Here is a 27,400-nt window from a genome sequence, read left to right as displayed (position 1 = left end):
ACAGAATTTTGCACAGCGCCCCATTGAGGAGGCGTGTCATGCTCCACCCAAAGGGCGTGTCTAGTTCCATATATGGTGAGAATGTGAAAAGAGATTGTGAACACGGCACCTAGAAACGTGGGTGTGCACTGCTATATATGAGAGGAACCTTTTAAAATTACATATACAAATGTAGATGAGCCCCAAAGCAGTTAGTAAGAGATACTATACTTGGTAAAGTGCTGGGAAATGGCACTGATTCAATGTAAATGTATATATCTCTTTTTCCTTTTTCCCCCAAAATGTAACAGCTACATAATGTGGGCTAGGAGAAATGAGCGAGATTGGTACACTAACGAGGGAGAGAGGGAGATTGCTGCTATTTCAGGGAGTCTCCTGCAGAATGCAGGAGGGTAGGTAACTATGTCTAAGATGGCTGATGGCTGCATTGGGCTCTGCCGAGACTTGCTGGTACATGTAGTGTCACATGAACAGCCACAGGAGGCTATAGCTACCTGGAGGACGTGATTTATTGGCCCACACAAACCATTCCTCAGTTGTAGAAGAAGCAACAGCATCAGCAGTACCACTACTGCTACACAGTACACACACAGAAGCCTGGCCATGACGCTGAGGTGGATCAGGCTTGCGGCACACTACTAGACTGGAGCGGACTCAGCGGAGGCGGAGAGGGCTGATTGGCTGCGCCGCTCACGTGGTTATAAGCGAGCGCCGAGCGCGCAGCGTCCCAGGAGCCCCCGGCGGCTTTCCCGCCCTGCGCGTAGATCACGTGGTACCACGTTGGAGCCAATCACGTAGGAGATCGGCAGGCGCTGGCACTTTCTGAGGGGACTCCGGAGTCTGTCAGTCGCTAGAATCAGCTGTATTGCTCATCTTATTGGTTGTCCTCAGTGCGTATGAGGTGATGAGGGCTGTGGTACATTGCAATACAGCAACGCTCCTAGGGTGTGCACACCTGTCTGGCTCATTAATTACACATCCCCTGATCAGGATTTTATATAATGAAGGGGTGAATTTTCACTAAAGCTCCCAAAATTGAAAGAGGTGACATTGCCCATAGCAACCAATCCGATTTTGTCTATCGTTTGCGAGGATGCAACAGAGAAATGATATACAGAATCTGGTGGGGCGAAAAGAAAAGACCCGCGGGTTAAACAAAACATCTAGAGGTCATTGTTTAACCTGCGGGATGTTCCTTTTCGCCCCGACACAGGGCCATCTTAATATTGGCGGGGGCCCCTGGGCAAAACATTAGCGCGGCCACCCACATACTCCCCCCCCCCACACACACATACACACCCACATACCTATGTGCAGCGGGGTCCGGGCAGCGCGCGACTGGGAGCTTGTAGTGCTGCGCTATTTGCCTGGTGGGAAGCGCTGCTGATTTTGAAAGACTATCCGGACGCTGATTGGCTGAGAGAATTCAGCCAATTAGCGTCCGGCTAGTCTTTTCAAAATCAACTTCTCGCCCCGCCGCCCAGCAAATAACACTGCTACAAGCTTCCAGCCGCCACTACTCGCCACAGCAGCAGTGCCATTTTCCCCATTGGGTGGGCCCCTAGAATCATTGGGCCCCTGGGCAACTGCCCCTTAAGCCCAATGGGAAAGACGGCACTGCCCGGACAGTCGGGTTAATAAGACCAGAGTCCGGAGGGGAGGCATTCCCGGACTACAGTGTCCAGGAATAGGCAGTGAATGCCACCCCTCCAGTTTTAATTACCAGATTGTCCGGAGTAGTTCTGGGCGGCTGGTGGTAACCCTAACGATATTATCAGAGCGCACATCGGTAATGATATACTGGATGCACACTGAATTAGGGATGGCCATCGTTGTCATTGCCATCGATGGCAATAGTGCATCTGAATATCGATAGTGGAGTACTATGCAATGGATTACCATCAATGTTTTTACCTATCGATGGTCATCTATTTTCTTTGACTGATTGGCCTGTGGGCCAATGAAAACATAGGGGTGGGGCTTCATGGGTGTTGGGAGCGGAGCTTTGCTCCGTGTCCTGTCCCCTTGTGGAAAAAAGAAAAATAAACTATTTGTTTATGCTTGACATCGATGGAGGGAAACCAGTTGGTTCTCCCCCATCAATGGCAAAACTATTCTACATCGACGATTTCAAATCATCGATGGCCATCCCTACACTGAATGTGTTTTAATTTTTATTCATTGCAAATCTCTGCCAATTTTTTACCTTTTAACGGTGAGTATTTGAAGGTGTTCAAAGGGAAAATGTAAATATTTTGTGTGGATCTCTTCATTCATAGATAATTACGTTAGTATTATTCCTTTTTTCATTTCAGCTTTGAGAAAACCGATACAGAATGGCCACAGCACAGATGCACCGAAGTGTCACGGTATGCTGCTATCAACACCTATGTAGATGATGATATTGTTAATTTTCTGATTGTAGAACACTTGGATACACACTGTTCTATGTTGTACACTAATATCGATTTTCTTTCATTAACTTTTACATTGTTACCAGCAGTTACTGTATGTACAATTTATCCACTTCCAGATTCCATATTTCCTGGTCAAAATCTCAAATTTCCTGTTATATTTTGTACTTAAAACATGGTACAGGCATAGGGGCACATTCAATTTGCTGCAAGGTTTTCCATGTAAAAAATGACTCCCTGTACCCGAGGTATTTAATACAAAAATTGCGTGCAGAGTTGCCTTTTACGAGAAACTACCCTAGGACCTACTTCCTTATGAGTTTCTGTTTTGTGAAGCTCCCCAAAACTGCAACTCCTGGCAGCAGGCCACCTTGCTTGCTGGGTCTCTCCCCGCAATGCACCCACAATCTTGTGGGTACATTCCCACTTTGCTACACAGTGACGTGCTCCCACACTACCGGCTGACCCCTGGCTGAGAAGCAGGTACAGGCCGGCCATTTTTCAGGTCATAGCGGCTGCGTGCCATCATGCAGCCACCGCACACCCCCCCACCCCCCAAATGGTCCAGACATGTCTGCATTGTCCCGAACACAATGCTGAATCGCCGCCCCCACAACATTCCATCACCGCACCCAGTCGCCACTCCCATCACACTTAGATTAAGTGCTTGCGCACTCGTACGCAAGTGCAGATTAACAAAAATCGCAGTTTGCCATTTTCGTGAATCTGCCCGGATTAGCCGCCTAATCCAGACACTCTGCTGTCATCAATGCCCAGCTGCTGCATCATGTGACCACTGGACCAGTACCAGACAGAGAAGGTAAGTGTAGTGTGTGCGTGGAAGGGTGTAGAGTAGTGTAGCTTGTGCATAGAGGCACAAGAGCCTGCTGTGATCACAATCACAGCAGGCTTGCCTACCCTCCCGGAATGGCCGGGAGCCTCCCGGAAATCGGGTCCTTCTCCCGGCCCCCCGAGAAGGTGGGCAAGTCTCCCGCATTCTGGGATTTGCCCCGCTCGTCCCTTGCTCGCTGGTTAAAATTACATGAAATTGCGGGTCCGCGGGGGAGGGGGCAGGGCTTAAATGACGCAATCGCAGCATTTAAGCCCCGCCCCCTCTCCACGGCCTGCGAATCACAGAGGTTTCCATCATGGGGGCGGGGCCAAGTGATGTCAGCCTTGCTCCCGCCCCCCCTGATGTGTTGCCTCTCCGGGCTTCTCCCGGAGAGGTGAAGATGAAAGTAGGCAAGTATGAATCACAGTGACAGTTCTTTTTTTGGGTGCAATATTTAACTAAACTTCAATGAATTGACTTGGCTGTAACTGTATTTATTAATACTAAAACAAGTCGCTGTGAGTGGCGCTGGCATTTTCAGTGGATATTTGAGGATCTCTCACAGCAACCTTTGTGCTCAAAGGGTAAATAGCAAAGCATGGAGTGTTTTGCTTTTAAAATCAATGCCCTTTTATTTGGAATAAAACATGTTGGAGAATGGAGGATTTTACAAGCCACTGCTCAATAAATAATACCCACACACAGAGGAAGCATCCTTTCACCTACTTGATGCCAAACAGAAGCCCTGCGTGATGAATCAGAGCTATCAAATTATTATTTATCGTTCCATAAGACCATCTTCCAAGCTTCAGCAGCCCCAGACAATGCTCTTTTTCATTGCTGCAGAACAGCTGTAAGTTGTTCAGGCTGGAAAAGGCTTTTGTATAAGCCCCCAACAGTTCACCACTTACCTGTGTACCAGTTCCGGTTATGCACCTGAATTGGTTACATTTAAATAAAAAGGGGGTGTTCTAAAACATTTGTACGTCCTTGCACATAGCATAGCAATACTATTATTTTTCTCTTATATTTAAGAGCACAGTGATGCTACCAAACACCATAGCTACAGAACAGCAGTCCCTGGTTCTTGTGAAGAGGCTCTTTGCCATCTCTGTGTCCTGCATCACTTACCTGAGGGGCTTGTTTCCTGAATATGCGTATGGTACAAGATATCTGGAAGGTAACTTCTTACTATTTTTTAACAATATTCATTATTTTAAGCTGCATTGCTCCCTACTGTAAGTACACAACTTACAGTAGGGAGCAACCACTAGGCAGCTTTAGGCAATTTCCTAGGGTGCTGGCCACTAGAGGGCGGTATGAAGTGAGGTCATGACCCCCCCCCCCATGAACCAAGCGCACAGTGGGTCTGCCGCACCCCCGTGGAGCAATTGAGCTGCCGGGCGAATGCCCGCTCCCCCCCTCGCTGGAGCAGCGCGTCTGCCCGCACCAAACCCTCCCCCCCTCACTGGAGCAGGTGAGCGGCGGGTCTGCCGCGCCCCCCTGCCCCTCCTATGGAGTTATTGAGCAGCCGGACGCTGGAGCAGTTGGGTGGCAGGTCGCCTCCCCCCCCCAGGTGAGCTGCGCCCGCAATCCCCCCCCCCCCCCCCATTTTGTCTGGGGTGGTGAAAGGGCTTGCACTGGCACTGGTGGGGAGTGTACTTCAAACGGATATCTATATTACGGTGTAAAAATAAAGCAGACACTATTTACCCTGCACAGAAGCAATAAAACAACAGATCTAACTCTCTCTGCACATGTTACATCAGCCCCACCTGCAGTGCATATGGTTTTGTCCATTAGAGAGTGATTGTGCCTTTCCGAGTGAACCAGAATAACCCCAATCTGGTGTCTCTGCTCTGGGAGACGATCCTCCGCTCTGCGTGTAGGGCAACAAAGTGCAAAATAGGCTTGAGGGCCCATTAATTAAGGATTGCATATTCAGTGTGACCTGAGCGGGATCTTACCACCCAGGATTGCATTGTAATATGCATTCCTATCGGTGGTATGCAGTAAGAAGCAGATACAGGGACAGGGGCTTCGAAAAGAGCCCGTCCCTGTGATCTGCTGTCGAGGGTGCTAGGGGGTCTGAAGATTTCTTCTGCGTTCCCCCTGCCATACATTTTGGAGCTACCTAATATTTGCGTTTAATCATGGAATTAGCCACAAATATGAAATAATAAATAAGCCTCTTGGTCAGCTAAGCATCCAGCCTTCCAGCTAAACAACAATTGATTGTCAATATTAACTAAACTTAACTTTGTAAGTTTCATTGATAAATATTGCCACATCTTGGAATAATTACCTATTCAACATAAATGGTAGTTTTCCAAACCTAAATACCCGCTGCAAATGTTCAAACACAGGGACATAGTCGAAAGATTTCTGCTTAGGTCTCCTGTTCCACAGAAGCAACTGTCTTAGGTATAATTGTTAATTGAAAAGAAACTTGTGTTTTTACTAAAATAATGGTATTCTGTCACACCTATATTTTGCCCATTGAACATTGATCTTTTCTTGCTTGTGTTACTAGACATATGTGTGAAAATACTCCGGGAAGATAAAAGCTGCCCTGGCTCCACCCAGATGGTGAAATGGTAAGAGTTGTCTATCGATGGCATCTGTTGCTGCGCCACATCGACATTTACCAGTCATTCAGGGAATGGGTAGCACTTGCTCCAATAGATTAACATGGTCCATGGATACTCTGTTATCACTGTTGCTGTTATAAACGTTTGTGTTTCTAAGGGGGATATTTAATAAACCACAGCCATCGGATCCCCCAGGTGCTATGCATTTAGCCCCAAAGCCGGCACTTTTTATGGCATTATGGTTTGTGTGCGTCGTGTACATGAAGCATTATCCCCAATAACCAGCTCTAGGAGATCTGTTTTGCTGCAATAACACATGGGTCCCAGGGCAATTTTAACAGCACTATGGGCTCCAGGGCAAAGCAGTGTAGTGGGGCAACCTCACCTCTCTCGGCGCTCCTCGCTCATCAGGAGTGATGATGTCACGCCAGACATTCAGTGTGATCACTAGGGGAGGAGGGATGCCATCCAAATCTGGTCAACGCTAACGGGATTGCCCTAAAGCAACATTTTATATTTGATTTGCCCTGCCTTAGGCTGCTCTGGGGCCCGTATGCTTGTGAGAGTCCCGGACAGTAGTAGATTCTCACACGACCTGGCGTGCCAAGAGGGGCTGTTTGGCGTGACTGCTGCAAAGATAACGGTGGACTCATCTGTATTATTTAGCAAACATGTCTGTGAGTTTGGTGTAAGTGTGAAAAGGTTGGAGCACATCACAGAGCAAAGTATCTGACATTGACAGTTGAATATAAACCCTTGCTGTCTTTTGTGGAAGGGTCCCCGAAAAATAAACTGGGTCCAGTGGCCCTGGAGTTCATCCTAATTAGTGGGCAGGGTTAGACCAGAGATGAACCCAGGTAACAGAACAGTGTGAACGGGTGACCCTATGGAGAGCCGGTACGTGGAGATGATGTCATCACTAAGTGCCGGCAGAGGGAAGCCTAGCAATAACCCCAGCCTGTGGTGTAGGCAGTTTTCTACTGTGACATAGTAAAAACCCATGGGCAGTGACCCTGACTGGGCTTGGTTTTTAGTGTGAAAGCAGTATAAGTTGATCATGTACATTAGATATTACCTAATAATAAATCACATTTCCCTTGCAGGATGTTAGGATGTTACGATGCATTACAGAAAAAATATGTAAGTATCTCAATGTGTGCTTTCACGGAAATAAATAAGCGCTCGCTTACCAACATTGCATTACTGTTCACTATTTGCACAGAACTCTGCAATTAGCTTTTATCTACCCATTGCAAGTTTGCACATAAACAGATGCCTTATTGGCTGCTATGCTTTAGGACAAATACACCTAAATGGTGCTGCTGATACTGCTTTTACACCAAAATCCCAGGTCAGACCCGGCATTTGGAACATGGTTCCAATCCATGCCAGACTCTGGATTCACCCCATTTACACTGCAGTTCCCACCAGGGATGTTCCTGGGTTAGCACCTTTCACAGCATCATGAAGACTGGCGCTTGGCGATGACATCATCTCCAAGTGCCGGAAAATCCGACAATCGGGACCCACGCGGCACCTATGTGACACTGGGAGAAAGCCCAGCCTCCCTAGCCTCCGTCTGTGCTGTAAATGGATTCCTGGCACCATTGCTGTCTGCGTAGCAGGGCAGACAGCAGGGGAGACAATGACCACAGGACACTGCAGTTAGGAGGTATGACCTGTAAACGGGTCCCAGGTCAGATGACCTGGGTTAGTACATGGAGCTATTTGCTCCTGTATGGGAAATATTATTTTGGTAAGTATGAAAGCATTCTGAAGGGTGTGTTAGGGACATGAGGGGGAGATGGGGGCATGACCAGGTGATCCCTAGGATTACAGGAAGTTGCAAGTGAGATGGATGAAAAACAGCACCCCCCCCCCCCCCCTCTTGACTTGTGGTGGCACATGTCGCACACCCCCCCCCCCCCCCCCCCTAGTTTAGACGCTGCATTGAAAGACAGGACAAATGTATTTAAAACATTGTATTTAGTCCTTGCTTATAAATAAGGCCTGGTTCATAGGTACAGTAGATACCGATCCCATATTTGTATTCAATAGTACTTCGATGCCAATTGCCGCTCCTGCTTTCATTTGTACAGAGACACCTGCTGCTTGCATACAAAGACCCAGTCACCGGCTGTAACATGCTCAATAAATATTTGCAACATGCTTCTGTCTGACTCTAGTAAATACAACATATTTTTGGTGCCAGTAACATAGTAACCCAACCTTCTTGTTGTGTCTTTTACAGCTCAGAATGGTGGTGCTAGCAGTAAGTCCATTCATTGTCCTACAGATTTTCCTGCACATCTTCAGTTTACCAGCATAGGTTTTTATTTTTATTGTAGAAAAAAAATGTTACCGGTTTGTTGAAGTTTATTGAAGGACCTGTCGCCTAGATGGCATGATGGGTTAGTTATGCCGATATGGCTGTAGTATCATCATGCAGCTTGTAGACACGCCTAGGATGTCAACATTGACCATGTTGGCACTATTCATATCATCACATTTGAATTGTCGACATGATTAGAAAGTCCCAGTGATGCAGCGGGTTCACTCTGTTTCTCCGGCAGCTGCAGCAGTGTCTTGTGTCCTGATGATGCAGAGATCTGGCGGAATCATCCAGAAAGGAGCTTGCCCCTGCGATGCTCTGAGTTGGGTGCTGTGGGGGTGTGTGTCTGTGCCTGCGTGGTTAGTAATGACCCCCACACCGACCGCACTGCCTCGGCGGCAGTGCGGTGTGTAGCGTATAGGCTACAAGGGGCTACCACCTTCTCAGAATCTCCCCTCTAGCAGCCTAACCCTAATGTTGACATTTTGAACATCTTCTTCAAATGATTCATATCAACATTTCAGTAACATCAACATTATAACTGCCGACATAGTGGTCTCCACATTATGACCATCAACAATGTGATTGTTACCAAGGTGACTGCATCCCGACAGGATAGAGAAGTTCAGGCCTTGTGCTGTGGTGCTGTTAGAGTTGGGATGCAGCCAGTGCCTGGTGACTATGACATTGGAAGTTTGACGTAACTGTGAAATATGCACACTGTTCTATACACAACTATGCTTTCTTTTAGGTACATTGATGTTTGTAAGTAAACCAATAAAGCAGGAAACTAGGCAACACCATGCTGCATCTGTATTAGCATACTGATATATGCGTGCCACTTCTGTGTTCAACCCTGAATCAGGGGATTATTCAGACCTGATCGCAGCCTTGAGATTTTGCAAGGTGGATGATTATCATAAGATGCACATGCGGCGGTGGCTATCTGTTTGCAGGGCTCTGATGTTTTGCAGAGCAGTGATCAGGTTGGAATAACCCCCTCAGACGCTATATTCAATATAGGCTAAATGTTTTTATATGATTTCTGGTTATCGGATTACTTGCTGTTTCCAAATAAACTTTGTGTAAAGATTTCCATGCACTTATCCGATTTCAGCCGATCCCAACGGATCTGGCCGAGAAATTTTCCCAAATCAGATGTGTTCTACATCCCCTCCGACCCAATGCACAGTCTCGTGCACATCTGGTCGGACCCTACAGATTGAACCTGCTGCAAATGCACTGGCATATTGCAGATGCTTTTTAGCAAATGCCGCTACGTTCTCCCGGCCGCTGCTCAGACCCCACTGCCCGCCCCCTGCCGCTGCCAGCTCCCCGGGAGTTTTTTACATGCAATAAATGGCATGAGATTTATCACATGTAAAAAGGGCACATCAAATCGTGAGCGAGCCTCTCGGGGAACTCAAGGGCAAACTGGTCAGACTTGTCCATAGCTAGTGTATGGGGCCTTAAGACATTGTTATTGTCTGTATGTATTTTCTGTTTTTGTGACACTATTTGAAACAAAATTAATATTCTCTTAAATTGTCATTGTAGATATATATGAATATTGACGATCCACAGGTTAGTATCCATAGTATCCATACATGTAACATAATACTGTACTGCCCTCTAGTGTACACTCTGGGGAATGTCACTAAAGCGCCTAAAAATAAAAAGAGGTGATGTTGCCCATAGCAACCTATCAGGTTCTGTTCATCATTTTCTAGGATACAGAAGAGAGATAATAATAGACAGAATCCTCTTTTCATTTAACTCTTTTTATTTGCGGCATAATCATCAACACTTTCCGAATTTGTCCCCGTCCCCGATGGTGGAGGGTCTGTGTATGAGCGATAATGCGTATGTGCAAACCATCGCAACGAGCCCCTTCCGCAACTTATTCATTCACCGGGGAGCTGACTGCCTGCGTGACAAGTTTGGGGGCTTACGCTGGGGTCCGCCCTCGCATTTCATCGGTGTGCCCAGAAAAACGGCGGGCGTGGACCATAGAAAAGTTGGGCGGACCCCAGCAAACGCAGGCATGTCCCTGCCTGCTCGGGGTGGGCGGATGTTGTCACATGACGTCAGCGCCCGCCCCCAAATACTCGGAAAGCCTTCATCTGAGCAGTAAGTCCTGGGCTACTTATCACAACGAACAGAGGAAAAATAATTTGATGGTGAGTAACACAATCCACTGGCAGTGCAGAGCGGGGATTCGGGTGGTGGGGAGGGTGTGCATTCGGCGGGGCAGCATTTACCTGCTCACTAGGCAGAGAATATACGCAGCCTAGCAAGCAGCTCCGAATCGGGCCCTAAGTTTTGGGGCCTTAGTTTGGTCATGAAGGTAACACAGTAGATATCACAGTTATCTTTCTCTCCCAATCTTACACAGCGGCCATACACTATTATGGAGACCTAATTCATCAGTTCCAAAAATACAATATTTTATAGCTTAATGTCATCTTCAGATGGCATTTGCTCCCGCTGCTTACCTATGGGGAAGCAGTGCTAGTTGTGGAGTGGGATCCTTCTGGATCCCTTCCCCTCTGTCCAGCTCCTAGTACATGCAGGCACAATAGCACTACCAGGTCGGACTCGGCGGTGCTAACTATCCTACTATGAGGACCGTATGCAGGGCCATTCGCAGGGTCGCATTCATTCGCACAGGGCCAGTGTTTGTTGTTTGCCCTGGGTGCGTGCAGCCAAACTGCATATAGGAACGCCCAGCGTTTCATGGGCACTCCCCATTCTCATGCTAATGGACTGATGACGCGGGGGCGGCCAGATGACATCACCGGATGCCCGCCCACTTCCCTCAGAATGTGCACGCATATATAATGTTGCTCTGAGCAACCTTACCTCTGCGTGCCCGTTCCACATCATTCGATGGTCGGCGACCATCAAATGATCTGGGTATTACCCCACAGGCTGTGAATGGATGTTTATGTAAAACCGTGGAAACGTACGCGCATTGTGAATGGCGGAGCACCGTGCTCAAGACGGCATCTGGTTGATAAGCAATGATGCAAATTCGCATGCGAGCGAATCAACCAGAATAACCCCCTGAAAGTAGCAGTGAAGAGATTTGTGGAGACAGCTGATATTCCGATCAGCTGTCACTCACAGCGAGTTAGTATGTTAATTACCTGGGGGCCGTTTTTCCTCTGATAATTAATGTGAGGAATAGGCCTCTTTAGGAGATCAGGAACAATTGCCAGTTACTATGTTAATGTGATTATGTATCCGTGCATACCATATCAGTCATCATTTGGATTTCATGTTAGTTTTAATCACCATATATATATGTATATATATTTCTATTGTTCCAGACTGTTACGGAATACTATCAGTTTAAATTTAAGTATTCCCCCAGTGGACCCATAATGGATTTCAGTTGGTGAGTAGGACTTCTCCCTTATCATTGTATGGTGTGGGCAATGCAGCAAATCCTGTACAATTAGGAATCAGCTGAGACTCGGACAGTTGGTCTCATTCAGATCCCATAGAATCTATGGCACGTGACGCAAAGTACCGATGTTCAATGGTGGACGCAGGATTGCATCAGTGGCGGCAATGGCCTCTGTTCCTCAAAATGGAGAGATTTCGAGATGTCCTGGCCTCTTTGTAGCAGATGCGGTGGCCGGCTTGCTCGACCCTATGCCGCCCAATTGTGTTGGAGATGATCCGAATGTAGCCTGTATCAGTAATACAGTGAGATGTGACATCTACTGTGCATTAACATATCAGTACTATTGCTGCTGATTACATGTTATCCGTAGTGATAGATATTCCGTCCATATCTGAATGAGGCCCAATGTTCTCTTATAGAGGCAGAAACAGTTTTTGTGGTTAAGGCGTGGAATAAGCTTGAATGGAACTCATGCAGATTACAAATCCTTTGTACCCTGCCAAAGGAGGTGCAACTAAATGGGTAAATTAATCTAAAGGGGATGCTCCTATTGCACCACTACTACCCTGACAACAAGTGCCGCAGAATGAAAGTATATTATGGATGGAATAATAACAATGAGTCTATGCTTTTTATATGCCGCTGATGCTGCTCTGAGGCATTTTGCTGCCTCATCTTGGAAGTGATGGAATATTGGGCAGATCAAACTTCCAGTTCGGGGGGGGGGGGGTCTATTTCTGAACTGTTGATCACATGGCTGAGCACATCTGTGAGATGTCCTGAATATTGAATGGGGTGATTTATGGGCATTTTCTAAGCGATCTGACTTAATTTGACTAGATCACTTAGAAATTGCCCATACATCGCTCCCTTTGCAGGGTCCATAGCGATGTACGTCCCTGTGCATCAATATCATTATTAACCACTTCGGTGTTATTCACGAAAATTTTCCGGGCTCAAATGCGCTGCCACCGCAGGCTGTCCTGGAAAATTTCCAGGCATACCACAAGTAGGTAGGTATGCACCAGTGGTGCCTCCAGCAGTGCACCTCTGGCGCACCACCTCTAGCGGCACCCTCCCATTGGTCCCCCCTCCTGTCGCTCTACCCCTGACTTCTGCATCAGTGACCAAGTGGCAGGCCCCACTTTTGGAGGTTCGGGGCGCCTAGAACTTGCCCAAGCGTGACCTGCCACCTGTTCACTGCTGCAGTGTGAATGACAGCGGGGAGCTCCGGCATAAGATCGCAGGAGGGCAGAGGTCAAGAACAGAAGGGGAAGCGACAGGAGGGGGGAGTCGGGACTAGCTGCTGCCCTTGAGTGGTGAGTATTGCTGGGGCAGAACAAACCTGCCCTGGTAGGTTTTTTGCCTGTACAGGGTGTGGCCGCCACCCTTGACATCACTCCTTGGCCAACTTGTAGTAGATCCCCCTGGATCCATTAGTTTAAATGTACCCTATACAATGTAAAAGAAGCCCATTGTTTACAAGAAGAGATTTCCCACTGGCATTGAGTTGGGTGTGTCTGGGAGCCTACAATACAATGACAGTAATCAGTGTGTACTTGTTCTTGATTGTGATTTAAAATACTTTCTATTTGCAGCAATAAAGGCCACTCTGTCACCTCCTGCTCGGATGTGAAGAAAGCCAGCATATTGCTTATCCGCAAGTTGTACGTTCTGATGCAAAATCTGGGGCCCCTTCCAAATGACGTCTGTTTAACCATGAAGCTGTTTTATTATGATGAAGGTACATGCTTGCAATCCTAATAAAATACAAAAATCCCACACCCAATCGGGCTCTCTCCTGAAAGTCCATCTGCTTAACAGAATATACCACGCATCAACAAGTAACAGTGGCAATAACGTACTCTCGCAACTGTCAGAATCTCCTCTCTGAGTCTCATGCACTCCTTTGTATTCTTTTGTCTTTAGAATGTGAGCTTTGTGACAAGCAAGCATTTCTGATACCGTCTGGCCCAAATACAACAGCACCTTAGTGCAGTGGTTTTCAAACTTTTTATATCAGCGTCCTGAAGCCTCTCCCCCCGTCTGGCAAAAAATGGGATTCGCAGGTCTCCTATGAGGGGGCAGAGCTAAAATGTTGCCATTTTAGCCCCACCCCTCCCGAAAAGCTGTGAATTGCGGTATTTAAACACCACGTTGCGGTATTTAAACAACAGGACGAGCATGAGCGGGTGGGCGCGGGTGAACAGGAGGTTTGCCCACCTTTCCGGTAAGGGAGGTATTTACTGGGATTTGCAGGTCTCCAATAAGGGGGCGGAGCTAAAATGATGTAATTTTAGCCCCACCCGGAAAGTGAATTGCGGTATTTAAACACCATGTTGCGCAATTTAAACAACAGGACAATGGGTGAGTGGGTGCAGGGTAAAAAGGGGGTTTGCTCACCTTTCCTGGGGGCCGGGAGGGGGAACGGATTTCCGAGACATTCGCGGCCAAACCGGGAGGGTAGGTAAACCTGGGATTAACCTGAATCGGGCCCTTAGTGCCTTATACGCATGCTTTCACTTTCAATTATGACATCTTTTAGGACACAAAGGAGTCATCTGGTGCGTCAATTGGCCTTTAGTGGTCAGTGGCAGTACTTCACCTCGGGGAGGAGACTTTGAAATATATATAGATATACTGTAGGATATTCCTGATAAGAGGGAAGTTAGAAGCAGCATGTTTCTGTCTAGAAAAGCTATTTTGGAATAGACCTAATTACATACAGTGTATAACGTTTTTGGCAAGACCGATGTCACATTTGTTAAACAGCCGGTGCATGACTGATAGATATACACAGGACAGGTACACCAAATGAGTGTGCTTTCATTTAGTCACCATGCTGCAGATATGCGGAATATGTACAGTCTGAATGTTCTCAAACCCTGTATGTTGCAGTTACCCCAAAGGACTACCAGCCTCCCGGCTTCAAAGAAGGCTCTTGTGACAGCATGATGTTTGAGGGGGACCCCATGAATCTGAATGTGGGGGAGGTAACTACACCCTTCCATGTGTTGAAAGTACGGGTTACCACAGAGAAAGACCGAATGGAGAACATGGAAAAGAAGTTACTGAAGAAAGGTACCACACAAGCGGTGTCCCTGACCATGGAAGAGGACCAGCTGCCGGGGTGTCCTGTAAGTGCAGATTTAGGTAGAGATAAATGCAGAAACTTCCTGAATTCAAGTAAAAACATTCAGGCAAATGCATGATGGGGGTTATTCAGGCCTGATCGATGAGGGTGCTAATTTGCAGAGCTCTGCAATCAGGTAATCGCTGCCCAGCCAGAGTGAAATCCCGCCCAGTGCAAGCCAGCCAATCAATGTGCAGGCCTGCTATTAGCTACAAATCCATTCGCAGTCTGCATGTAGCCCAGGACTTACTTGGCTGTTTGGGGCTGGAGCTGACGTCACATGACTTCCCTGAAAACTCCCAGGTGCGCCTGCATTTTTCCAGAAAATAGAAGGTTACAACCCCTTATACGCTGTCGTTCTGGCAATCACCTTGCAAACGTCCAGAGTAAAAAAAATCGGTACTTATGTATTATCTGGGCTCCCATGTTAAATGCACCCCATTTTTTCATACCCCTACTATCCAACTACGCATGGAGTTGATTTTATATAGTGTGGCGAGCGCAGCGAGCCACCGTGCCCGAAGCGTGGTGAGGGGACGCGGTCTCATAAGAAAAACGGGAGCCCAGATATTACATAAGTACCAAAAAATCAGCAGACTTTTATCGCAGGATGGCCATGTGCATGCGTAGTATGGGCCATAAGCATGCACAGTTGTTTGATTATTGCCCGGCCTGCTAATTCGCAGACGTGTAGTCAGGTCTGAATAACCCCCTATGTCCACAGCTAGGCAAAACACAAGGAGCCGAATAGGCGCACATTCGCAGAATTGGTCCTACGTTTGCGCAGTTTCCCAACAACCGGAATTAGCCCCCATGTTTTAAGGCTTTTTTCAGTCATGGCACCCTATAGTGGCAGGGATTTTTTCACAGCACACCTAGTCCAAAAGTTACTCACTGAGAAATTAAATATTATATATTAATAGTAAAATATTAAATTGAGTAAATTGTGTATAAATATTTGTACAGCAAGTCACAGCACAGCAGGCTAAATCCATGCAGTCGGTATTACAGGCAGTAGCGTACAGGCACTCTCAGCATAGCAGGTTAAATCCATGCAGTCGGTATTACAGGCAGTAGCGTACAGGCACTCTCAGCATAGCAGACTCTTGAGAGGCTCCAATGGTCCCTATGATAAAACACCCCCGGCCTATCACTTGGGCAGCTATTCCACCATCAAGAGCAAGGTGACTCGACTCTCCCCAAGGAGTCACTGGTTCCGGTGCCTTCCAGATCACACTGGACAGAGGACCTTATTCAGATTTGAGCTCAGTACACATTTGGGTACTTGTGTACTAGCACGGCGCCCATCGCATCGCAGACCATAAGGCATGCGATGGTATGCGATGCGATGTTGCGCGATGGCAGCCGATGTTATACAGTTTAAAATTGTATACCATTGAATTGTATGGCATTGTATGCCATTCTATCGCATATACAATGGTATGCGATTCAAAATTGTATAAGCACCCTAAAGGGTTTTCCCATGGTAAAAGTGGCCCCTATAAGTTAATTAAACGTGTTGGGTGCTTACTATGTCAAAAGCACCCCCAACGGCAACCCCCTATCAACGCCAACCTGAAGCGTGGCAAGCGCAGCGAGCCCGCGAGCCCGCAATTATATGTTGTGCGACCTAATATCGTGGGCGCCGTGCTAGTACACAAGTACCCACATTTGTTTGGAAAATGGGCAAAACCATGTGCACTGTAGGTGGGGCAGATGTAACATATATAGAGAGAGTTAAATTCCGGCGGCAATGACGCGCTGAGCCCTAGCAACGGGGGGAGGGGACCTGCAGGATGTGTACATCATTAGAGCAAATGTGCAATACAATAATACAAACACAGTGATCAAAATAACATTAATGTGTGCAATATAAAACATAAGAGGCTGCACCCAATGGGGCAGCCATATGTAAAGTGAACATTTATTAATAAAAGGTTGACATGACCCGCTGCGCCGCTGCCAATATCAGTGCCATAAACTCTTTATAGGAAATATAAACGAATTTCCCTAATTAAAACTATTATAAAGCATTAATATAATCAGCTAATTTTGATTTCAGTTATAATTTTGTTAAAACAATGAACCCTGTGGACCATAATCGATCTGCAATTTGATATTACAGTGCATTTACATTGCATAGTGATTATTTAATTATCTGTGGATTTTTATAATTAATAACTGCCTGTTCATATATGAGACTGACTGAGAGCACTCCACACTGTAACTTTTACCAATACACCTTCCTGTTACCGTTGGTGCCACTATCCAGGCTTCAGCCTATGATGCATGTTTTTCTACTGCAGTGGATAGTACACCAAGGTGGATAAACCGTTGCACTGCAGGCACAGAACAGGGGAGGGCAGGTGGTTTGGTGGGTGATGCCACTAAACAGTAGTACCGGTAGCCATACAGGTGCCCGAGCCCAGAATGGTAACCGGATGGGAATCTGAGTAAGTTCCTTTGCAGGAACCTAGGAGGGTGGACAGCCGGTACAGTTATAATCCATTGCTAGGTACTGCAATGCCGTAGCCATTTATACAGCCACTGAGCCCCTCAGAACCTTGGGGCCCCTTACAAAGTTGGGGCCCGGTACAGGTGTCCATGGTTGTCTGCTTCTGTAAGTGACCCTATATGCAACAGCAGTCTTTGACTATACAGTGATAAGCATGTGCTGTAGGGGTCACACTAAGTGGTAAGCATGCGCCGTAGTGATCCCACTCAGTGGTAAGCATGCGCCGTAGTAATCCCACTCAGTAGTAAACATGCGCCGTAGTGATCCCACTCAGTGGTAAGCATGCGCCGTAGTGATCCCACTCAGTGGTAAACATGCGCCGTAGTGATCCCACTCAGTGGTAAGCATGCACCGTAGTGGGCACACTCAGTGGTAAGCATGCACCGTAGTGGGCACACTCAGTGGTAAGCATGCGCCATAGTGGACACACTCAGTGGTAAGCATGCGCCGTAGTGGGCACACTCAGTGGTAAGCATGCACCGTATTGATCCCATTCAGTGGTAAGCATGCGCCGTAGTGATCCCACTCAGTGGTAAGCATGCGCCGTAGTGATCCCACTCAGTGGTAAGCATGCGCCGTAGTGATCCCACTCAGTGGTAAGCATGCGCCGTAGTGATCCCACTCAGTGGTAAGCATGCGCCGTAGTGATCCCACTCAGTGGTAAGCATGCGCCTTAGTGATCCCACTCAGTGGTAAACATGGTGAATATGCGCCGTAGTGATCCCACTCAGTGGTAAGCATGCGCCGTAGTGATCCCACTCAGTGGTAAGCATGCGCCTTAGTGATCCCACTCAGTGGTAAACATGGTAAATATGCGCCGTAGTGATCCCACTCAGTGGTAAGCATGCGCTGTAGACGGTAATAAGAAGTCATACTGCCTAACAATCCACTACACAAATCAGCCACTCTCCTGCACAGTGGCCGATATCACAGTGTAACAAAGTACACCGCTACAGTGTTTTGTGTTCTGCCTTTTTTTACTTTCATTTATTGAGACATTTCCCAGAATCCTATTGTTTTACAGTGGATTACATTTAGCAATTGTATTTTAGTTGAGACGCGCATTTATTGAACGCGGCATTGCAGTGATTTAAATACTGAAGTAGGAATAAAAGAATAGTGCCTGTACCAAATAATTGTATCAGACGTTTCTCAAAAAATTAAACAACAATTTATTAAAAAACACTCAAATGTAGATAAAAATCACACTAGGCATACAAATGACTAAACTCATAGTCCATATTGTGGGCTATATTAATCACTGGGATAGTCACTTGTTCCTGAAGAAGCCGGAGGTTAGATCCGGGGAAACGCGTTGAGCCTTCCAAATATACCTCAATTGTGCTGCTGAGACCCGGTGACTGAGACCCTGCTTTTCCCTTAAAACGGGACCCATCCACAATCTGGTCTTTTGAACTTTGCTGGGAAAAAAAGGGACACAGCCGTTTACCACCCACAGACGTCCTCCATGGAAAGATCTGGAGTTCCAGCAATTGCATGATCCCTAAAATCCCAGTTTTCCAAAGGACACAACTCACTGAGGGGAGAGATCAAGCCCTTGCCTATAATAGGGCACATCCAGGACTGTGATCCCACATCTGGAAAAACAAACACCTTCCAGACCGACCAGGATGTTAATATAACCTATCAGCACCTTATATATCTCAGCTAACCTATGCACAAATCGCTATCCCAGTGATTAATATAGCCCACAATATGGACTATGAGTTTAGTCATTTGTATGCCTAGTGTGATTTTTATCTACATTTGAGTGTTTTTTAATAAATTGTTGTTTAATTTTTTGAGAAACGTCTGATACAATTATTTGGTACAGCCAGCGCAGGCACTATTCTTTTATTCCTACTATTGTATTTTTTAGGGCTTGACCGCCCTGTGCCAGCCGCTGTTGATTTGCGCACCACATACTCTTTTCCATTTAAATACTGAAGCCTACGTATTATCTCCATGGTTGCTGTTTAGAAATTACATTTGTAAAGCTCATTTTGTTCTACTAAACAAAGAAAAAAATAATCAATCAGCAGGAATGAGATCTGTGTCGGGAGAATAACTGGCTGTCTTTGTGCCTCATAGGTTGGTTCTCCGTCTGATCACAACGGTGCTGTAGAGAACAATGACATCAGCTCTTTGAAAGTTGATGGTAAGAATTTCTGTTGCTCGTTAATGGTATTCAGTTGATAGGTCCACAGTCAATTGTTTGTCATGCAATAGGTCGACACATGAAAAAGATTGACACAAGCAAAATGTCGACGTGATAATAATCGTCACATGAAAATCCTCTTTTTTTTTTTTTACAATTTATTTTTTAACTAACCTGTTCTTCTTCATTCATGTCGGCATACAGGGTAGGCTGCGGCATGAGTGACATGCTGTGGTAGTTCGGAGGCGGTGGTAGGCTGCGGCATGAGTGACATGCTGTGGTAGTTCGGAGGCGGTGGTAGGCTGCGGCTTGAGTGACATGCTGTGGTAGTTCGGAGGTGGTGGTAGGCCACGGCATGAGTGACATTCTGCGGTAGTTCGGAGGCGGTGGTAGGCTGCGGCATGAGTGACATGCTGTGGTAGTTCGGAGGCGGTGGTAGGCTGCGGCTTGAGTGACATGCTGTGGTAGTTCGGAGGTGGTGGTAGGCCACGGCATGAGTGACATTCTGCGGTAGTTCGGAGGCGGTGGTAGGCTGCGGCATGAGTGACATGCTGTGGTAGTTCGGAGGTGGTGGTAGGCTGCGGCATGAGTGACATTCTGCGGTAGTTCGGAGGCGGTGGTAGGCTGCGGCATGAGTGACATGCTGCGGTAGTTCAGAGGCGGTGGCAGGCTGAGGCATGAGTGACATGCTGTGGTAGTTCGGAGGTGGTGGTAGGCTGCGGCATGAGTGACATGCTGTGGTAGTTCGGAGGTGGTGGTAGGCTGCGGCATGAGTGACATGCTGTGGTAGTTCGGAGGCGGTGGTAGGCTGCGGCATGAGTGACATGCTGTGGTAGTTCGGAGGCGGTGGTAGGCTGCGGCATGAGTGACATGCTGCGGTAGTTCGGAGGCGGTGGTAGGCTGCGGCATGAGTGACATGCTGTGGTAGTTCGGAGGCGGTGGTAGGCTGCGGCATGAGTGACATGCTGTGGTAGTTCGGAGGCGGTGGTAGGCTGCAGTCATGAAAACTGGCTTCAGCAGTGGATATGAGGCAGCCATTCTGAATATCCTGATGGCTGATGCTGCAACCAATGGTCAGGATGGTAATCCAGTGCTGCGTCCAAGTACACAGCTGCAATGCGATTACCGTCCATCCCCATTAGTGTAAAATAAAGAAATGTTTGCATCTATGTAATATAATAATAATTGTATTTATATAACGCTTTATCTCCAATAAGACTCAAGGTAAATATATGTTTGTGGCACAGTTTATTTTAGGCAAATACGTATAATCACGTCGGAGGTTTCCTGATCCTGCACATTTGTAACCCACTTTCTATTGTCAGTCCCATCTTCTCTGATCAGCTGGGAACTTGTAACCAGATTGATCATTATAATGTTGGTAACAATGACAAATGTTACATATTTATTTTCCTGGCTGAGGTGTCCCCCTGACCTTCTCATGCCGATATCACTTTCAGAACTCAGTCTGACTTGTCAGGAGAATGAGAGCATGGAATCGGATCACGGCGGTAAACAGCAGTCGCAGGTATGTATGCAGCAGTGACTTCCCTCATAGGGCCTGATTCATAACTGCCGTAGGAGCTGTAAGAGAGCAGAACCGCAGCTGTAAGAGGGTAGAACCGCAGCTGTAAGAGGGTAGAACCGCAGCACAGTACTTTTTCAGATGTAATGAGCCCTTTCTATGTTTACAGATACACACAGAGTTACAGGGCAGTGCAAACATTGATGGCGTCCAGACATTGGATCTTGCTTATGTATGTGAAACAGGGAGGTGTAAATTCACTAAGATGGGAGTTCTATTAAAGTTGGGATGTTGCCCATAGCAACCGATTCTATCTGTTATCTTCTAGAACAGGGGTGGTCCTCGAGATCTACTAACGGTCTATGTTTTCCAAATCACCACAGCTGTAGTCATTACTTATACCCCTTTTAAAAGGGGTCTACCCATGTCGATTTACACTGGACTTCTACTCAGGTCCTGACCAGGGTGGAACACGGACAGGACCTGGGTAGTGGGCAGTGCAAAAGGGTATTCCGGATGCCCAACCTCCGGTCCACAGACTTCGCTGCTGTACTGTGCAGACAATAGTGGAGGCAGGGAGGAGGTGAATGGATTCCTGTGTGCGGCATCCATTCACCTCGCGGACAGGGGCTGGGGGGGCATGGATGCTGGGGACAGCCCGGGTGCCGAACGGGGCCCCGACAGTCGGGAGCCCAACAGGCATTCACCCGACATTGGGATCCCGACTGTCAAAACACCGGTAGCCGGGTTCCCAACGGCCGTCGGCTATTTTCCCTCGTGGGGGTCCACGACCCCCATAGAGGGAGAATAGAATAGGTGGCTCGCGTAGCTTGCCACCGTGCCCGGAGCGTGGTGAGCGCAGCGAGCCTGCAAGGGGCTTAGTTGTGCTCACCATGCTGTCTGGGTCCGGCCAGTCGGGATCCCGATGTCGGGCTAATGACTTTCGGGATACTGGCTGTCGGACACCTGTACCACACCCGGACAGCCCAGCAGCTTACCTTGGTGCTGGGTTTGCCCCCAGCGTGGAGGTCCGGGGCCCTGGCACAGCGATCAGCAGTTGGAGTTTATATCATCTCCAAGCGCTGCCCCTGTTTACACTGCGGGTCGGCATCACAGTGTAAACGGTGCAAATCCCGGATCCAACCTGGCTAGGAACCGTGTTCCAAATATCGGGTCGGATCCGGGTTTTTGGTGTAAAAGGGGTATAACTGTCACATTGTCAAACATGCTGCATTCATTCCTACTATAGATCCACAGGTTTCCCGGTAGATCTTGAGAACAGGTTTGGCCACCCCTGCTCTAAAAGGTGCTAAATAAATAAGAAGTAAAATCTGATGGGCAACATCCTATCTTAAATAAAACTCCCATCTTAGTAAATTTACCCCAAAGAGGGTGTTTTGAGATGCACTTGCAATAGACCAATGTAGTAAAAGCTTAAAAATGTATAGTTGCAAAGTGAGTGACAGGTGCAGCATGTGAGGGTGATAACGGGGAGTGTTTGCCCATCTTATTTGGGTGTGCATAAATTTGCAGTTGCGATCTCACTTGTTACTAGAGAACTCTCTGCGTCCCTAGAGAGCGGCTCAGCCTGCGCGGGGACAATGTATCAGTAGTTGTACTCTGTCAGACAGCAGTGACTGTCTCTGTGCTCACTTCTGCCCTTATTAGCATACAGTATAATCACAACTGCATACAACAAATAGCAGCAGCAAGAACAAACACATCTCACTTCTTTTTCTTTTTCTAACCTAACCTATTGTGTTGTTTTAGACTAATGAGACACTGCAGGCAAACGCAAACAAATCTTCTAGTGGACGCAAAACCAGGAGTGGACGGGTCGTTTCAGCCATAGTTAGTGAAGACATTCATTTATTCTAGTCCATGTGGAGATTATTAAGCTGTTTTCATTTTACTTGAAGTGTATGAATTATATAAGATTAATTACAGGTGTGCACCATGGCAGTCACAGATCCTGCGAAGCTGCATACACATTGGGGGTTATTCAGACCGGATAGCTTCCCTGCTAATTTGCAGAGCTCTGCAGTCAGATAGCTGCCACCCAGCCAGAGTGAGGTCCTGTCCTGTGCACGGCTGCAAAAGGCCTGCAAAAATATTCACTCACCATCCAATGATTTCTCTCCCCTTCGGCTTCATGCGAGGGGATGTGTTCTCATACATACACACACTCCCTTGTCTATGTGACCTTTACTGATCATAGATAATGTGATTTGATCCCAGACCACCAACCTGTGACACCCCTGCCGGTGCTTATGCTACAGCGCCCAATTTGGGAACCGCTGAGTTAATGCTATACTTGAACTTATTTTTGTTCTAGGTTACTGTAGGTTATATGTAGCAAGTATTTTCATTCACTTCCTCCTTTTCATAACAAGGTAACCACAGCCAGGTGAAATAATAATCTTCTCTCACACATGATAAATGCTGGTTATGTAATATCACTCCTTTCGCTTGACCTTTGAGCTGTAATAAAAAATGAAGCCAAATGCTTGGAAAGATTAGGACCTGGGCACACACTAGGCCATATGTTGGCCGTTGAAGCAAATCAGCAGATATATTGCAAGCCCACCAGTGGGTGTGTACACCCACTACGTGCTAGAGACGGGATTCGGGCGGCGTAGGGGGAGGGGGGGCGGACGATTGGTCGTGGGGAATTTACCTGGTCACTAGGCCGACCACAAGATTATGCATGTCGGCCGATACACGGGAGCTTAGTAAATTTACCTCTAAATGTCTGTTTTATCTCGTTTATTATTCCTTAATTTGAAACTGGTCTGTGTACTAAGCGGTTGTTATTTTATTTATTTTAGTTTACAGTCTGCTTGAATATTTTTGGCCGATCACATTTCAAATATGTCCCTCAACTGTTTTTTTTTTATTTATTTATTTTTTTTAAATAATATGCAGATGGTTTAAATAAATTGATAAATATTCTAATCTGAAATCTACATAATCTAGATTTTTTTTAATCAATATTATCTACAATTAGAAACCTTCACCAGACACTGGCAAACCTCAGCCCAGGGCATCCAAGAGACCGAAGAGACAACAGCCTGGCACACAGGTAATTCATAAAGGTATTAAACACTTCAACAAATCACAGATAGAAGCAAGTGTGTAGTTGATTGGGATCCGGATGCCGCATCATATCGTCAACATGGTCAAAAAGTCGACACAAGCAACATTTAGACATGGCTATGGTCAACAAATTAAAAGGTCGACATGCGTTTTGGGGGATTTTTAAACTTTTTAATACTTTATCAAACACGCAGACTACGATTGGGAACGGTAAAGTGTCCCGAAGAGGGAATGCGGTACACTAACTGGGGGTCCATGTTCCCAGGTGTTGACATTCACAACAAAAAAGTACATGTCAATGTTTTGTCTGTGTCAACCTTTTTTCACATTGTGCATATCGACCTTTTTGTGTCGGCCTAATATACTACACACTACTTGAATCTGGAGTGCGTGTTTATTCTGCAGAAAGGATCCTAACTTCTGGTAGGTTTTGGGGTGGGGAAAACAGAGACAATGGGGGGAGAATGTGGAGGATAATGACAGAAGATGAAAGGTGGAGAGGAAGAGGGGAAGTGAAACCCACCTGTTCATCGCAGTGTTACCCTTCCACATAAAATAGTACCGAGGCCGCTCCCCCCCCCCCACCTCATGCCTTGGCCATCCCTGCCTAGCTTACTTCCTGCCATCAGGATACTCACTGAGCCCCTGTTCACACCCTTCTAACCCACAATGAAACACCCTGTCCGCTCCCAGACCTTTTTCCACCACTGTTAATACATTCAAATTGGAACGTGAGTCTTCCATGTGTAACATTGTGCACCTTCATTTCACAGAGCCAGCCTTTGGATCTCTCTGGTAGTCAGGATGAGCCCTCAGTGGTAAAGAGACAGAAGATGAGTGAGCCCAAAGACCCATTATAAGCAGCCTGTTACTAACTAACATCAGTTGTTATCAAAGTTTCTCCATTGGCTCTTTGTCATCGCCCCATATCCGTTACATTGCCTTTCCGCAGCCTTAATTACAGCTTGTATTCATGTTGCATTCAATGCTTTTCTTGTCCCAATAAACTAAATAACTATCATTTCTTTTTTAAATTCAATAATTTTAATTGAAGTTTTTGCATAAACATAAACAATAACACCCCATACAAATAGGTGGGCGGTTAGAGCACCAAGGTAGAATTGCAAGATAATCAGGAGAAAATACAGCATGTACATATACAATCGTATGCATAGGAGCAAGGTTTACTTAGCATATGTGTGCATATTATTTCCAGAGGACCAGCGTATTAGTACATGCACCGAAGGCGCCATTCGGGCACGAGCAACCAAAAGCTTTGTAGAATGTATATTGACATAGTAGTTGTAAACCGATGTGGCCTGTATCTTCTTGTTTAGCGGGGATCATTTATTATATCCTGCAATGATCATATTGATCTATAATAGCAAAAGAATTATGCTCAACCAACCAAAATAAAAATAGTACCATAAGTCCCAAAACAACCCTACCTCAAAACCCCCCACCCTGTATGACCTACCCCCAACTTAGGTATACCTGGAGCCCTTAACTAACTAACCCCTACCCTGTTACCTATTCTGTATCCTAAGCTATCTTACCTGATTAACCCCCCCATCCCGCCCCCCAACCCATTAGCAGGGGGACAATAAACTAATGACCCTAAGCCAGGCGGAACATGACCCAGCCCTCCCTCAGCAATTACAGACGTATAGCATATGTGGCATTTGTAAATATGTCATACATTAAACAAGCATCGGCAAATGTATTCACAAGGATACAGCAATGTATATCAGAAAAAGCATGGTGGTGAACAATAAGAATTTAGTCAGGGCCGAGAGAAATGAGAAAAACACAAAAGACAAACAAACATCTTAGGCCTCCATGCACTGTGTGAGTCTAATCGGGCCAGTTCTTCAGTCCAAGAAAGGATCTATATGTAGCATATAGAAGGAGTTCAAGCACCCACGTACCTACCGGGGCAAGACCGAGGCACTCACATAGTATTGTCCAGGATCTCAAAGCTGTCTGCAGGAGCGTCAAGTATAAAGTCAGATATATCACCGCAACCTCAGAGCATAGAAGGGTAAGGCAAGGTATATTAGCAGATCTAGGCAGGACCAGCAAATAGCATTTCTCCATGGTTTGGGGAATCACAGGGTCTGCAAAATAACTATCATTTCATCGGGTCGGTGTCATGAACAGTTATACAATGGGGAACGTCACAAGCACGCGCCAGCTGAGTTTGCTATGGAATATAATATTACAGCTTTCATAAATGTTTTATTGATTTGGGCCTGATTCACACCTGTTTGCTAGGCTGCATATATTCGGAACCTTGCAAGCAGGTCAACGCTGCACCGGTGAACACACGCCCACCCCGGCATCCAAATCCCCTCACTACACTGCAAGCAGATGTGTACGCTTACACTCGCATGCGCCCGCACATAGGAAAAATCATTCGGGGGTTTCTCACCATCGAATGCTTTTTCCTGTTCGCTTCTAATCATCTGAATCACCCCCTTTGCACTCTTGGGGCTACCACATCGCTACAACCCTATTTATGGCTTTTCTTCGCTAGGCCTCATAGTTTTTTTAGAAAAGAAAGTTATACTTAGCGCTCACCCTTGTGCTGTATGTCTAATGTGTATCGATGGTACAGAAATGGAATGAAACAATGATGTCTAATCTAAATTAATTTATTGAATAATAACTAGTATGACGTGCTCATGTAAAGTCCTGGGTATCTCAGTAATAAGGCCAGAGAGGTATCACTCTGCCTCGCCAAGACGGAGACCAGCGTCAGAATGCTGACATTGATGAGGATGCCGGCACCGTATGTAACACTGTAATGAGTGCGGTATTGTCGGGCCAGGGGTAATCTGCTGGTAATCTGGGCATTGAATAAGGGGCCGCAATCATGCCCCATCTCCCCCTACCTAGGTTTATGCTAGTCCCCCTTTTGTGCAGGCCTGGCTGCCCCTCGCATCAATGTTTTTGTTTATGATGGTATTGTTTTTACCATTCGATGGTGGCATTCCGATGTTTGCTGCCATCGAATGGTAAACATTTGATGTTGTTGCGATGGTACTGCACCCATCCCCAAAGAGGCCACTCTGCAGAGGTTTGTGCAAGCCTAAATCCTATGAAATTTTATCGAGGAAAATATTTTGATTCGATGGTCAGTTACCATCGTATCGATAAATCCGATGGCGGGTACCCAGTCATCATTTGATGGCGGGCTTTTGATGCCCATCCCTACATCCTGATCCAATAACTTCCGCCATAATAACAAGCACATTCCCGGCTCTCCCTAAACCAAAATGGCCGCCAGGCAATAACTACAATCCTGTCTTCGAGCAGGCTCCGCCTCCCCACCTCTCCTTGCCTTTCCATTGGCCGGGGTAACCTGTCACTTGACAGGTCACCTTTGAACA

The 27,400-nt window shown here is 46.6% G+C and overlaps 1 protein-coding gene and 1 long non-coding RNA gene across 5 annotated transcripts in view; one reads left to right on the top strand and one right to left on the bottom strand.

Moving 5' to 3' along the window:
• The window catches only part of LOC146050031 (uncharacterized), a 74,830-nt gene extending 74,028 nt beyond the window's left edge, over window positions 1–802 (bottom strand). Inside the window, exon 1 of the long non-coding RNA XR_014466254.1 lies at window positions 495–802. This is a non-coding gene — a long non-coding RNA (uncharacterized LOC146050031). The remainder of the gene's footprint in view (window positions 1–494) is intronic.
• On the top strand, window positions 737–25,029 carry HORMAD1 (HORMA domain containing 1). 4 transcript variants are annotated; one of them, XM_083166803.1, is made up of 15 exons: window positions 737–901; window positions 2,316–2,369; window positions 4,282–4,426; window positions 5,780–5,843; window positions 6,941–6,977; window positions 8,089–8,109; window positions 9,727–9,753; window positions 11,502–11,569; window positions 13,180–13,325; window positions 14,480–14,718; window positions 19,321–19,387; window positions 20,848–20,915; window positions 22,683–22,763; window positions 23,920–23,994; window positions 24,782–25,029. In XM_083166803.1, the coding sequence occupies exons 2-15, from the start codon at window positions 2,337–2,339 to the stop codon at window positions 24,866–24,868; spliced, it is 1,158 nt and encodes a 385-aa protein (XP_083022929.1). In that variant the 5' UTR covers window positions 737–901; window positions 2,316–2,336; the 3' UTR covers window positions 24,869–25,029. The 4 variants fall into 4 exon arrangements, with proteins under 4 accessions (XP_083022929.1, XP_083022928.1, XP_083022931.1 ...); XM_083166802.1 differs by having other exon boundaries at window positions 738–890; XM_083166804.1 differs by lacking the exon at window positions 737–901 and adding an exon at window positions 977–1,044.
• Window positions 25,030–27,400: the final 2,371 nt, after the last annotated feature.

This window comes from Crinia signifera, chromosome 12 (assembly GCF_055691185.1).
Source record: "Crinia signifera chromosome 12, ASM5569118v1, whole genome shotgun sequence".
Lineage (NCBI taxonomy): Eukaryota > Metazoa > Chordata > Amphibia > Anura > Myobatrachidae > Crinia > Crinia signifera.
Note: the sequence above shows the minus strand (reverse complement) of the source record. Positions and strands in the feature narration are given on the sequence as shown.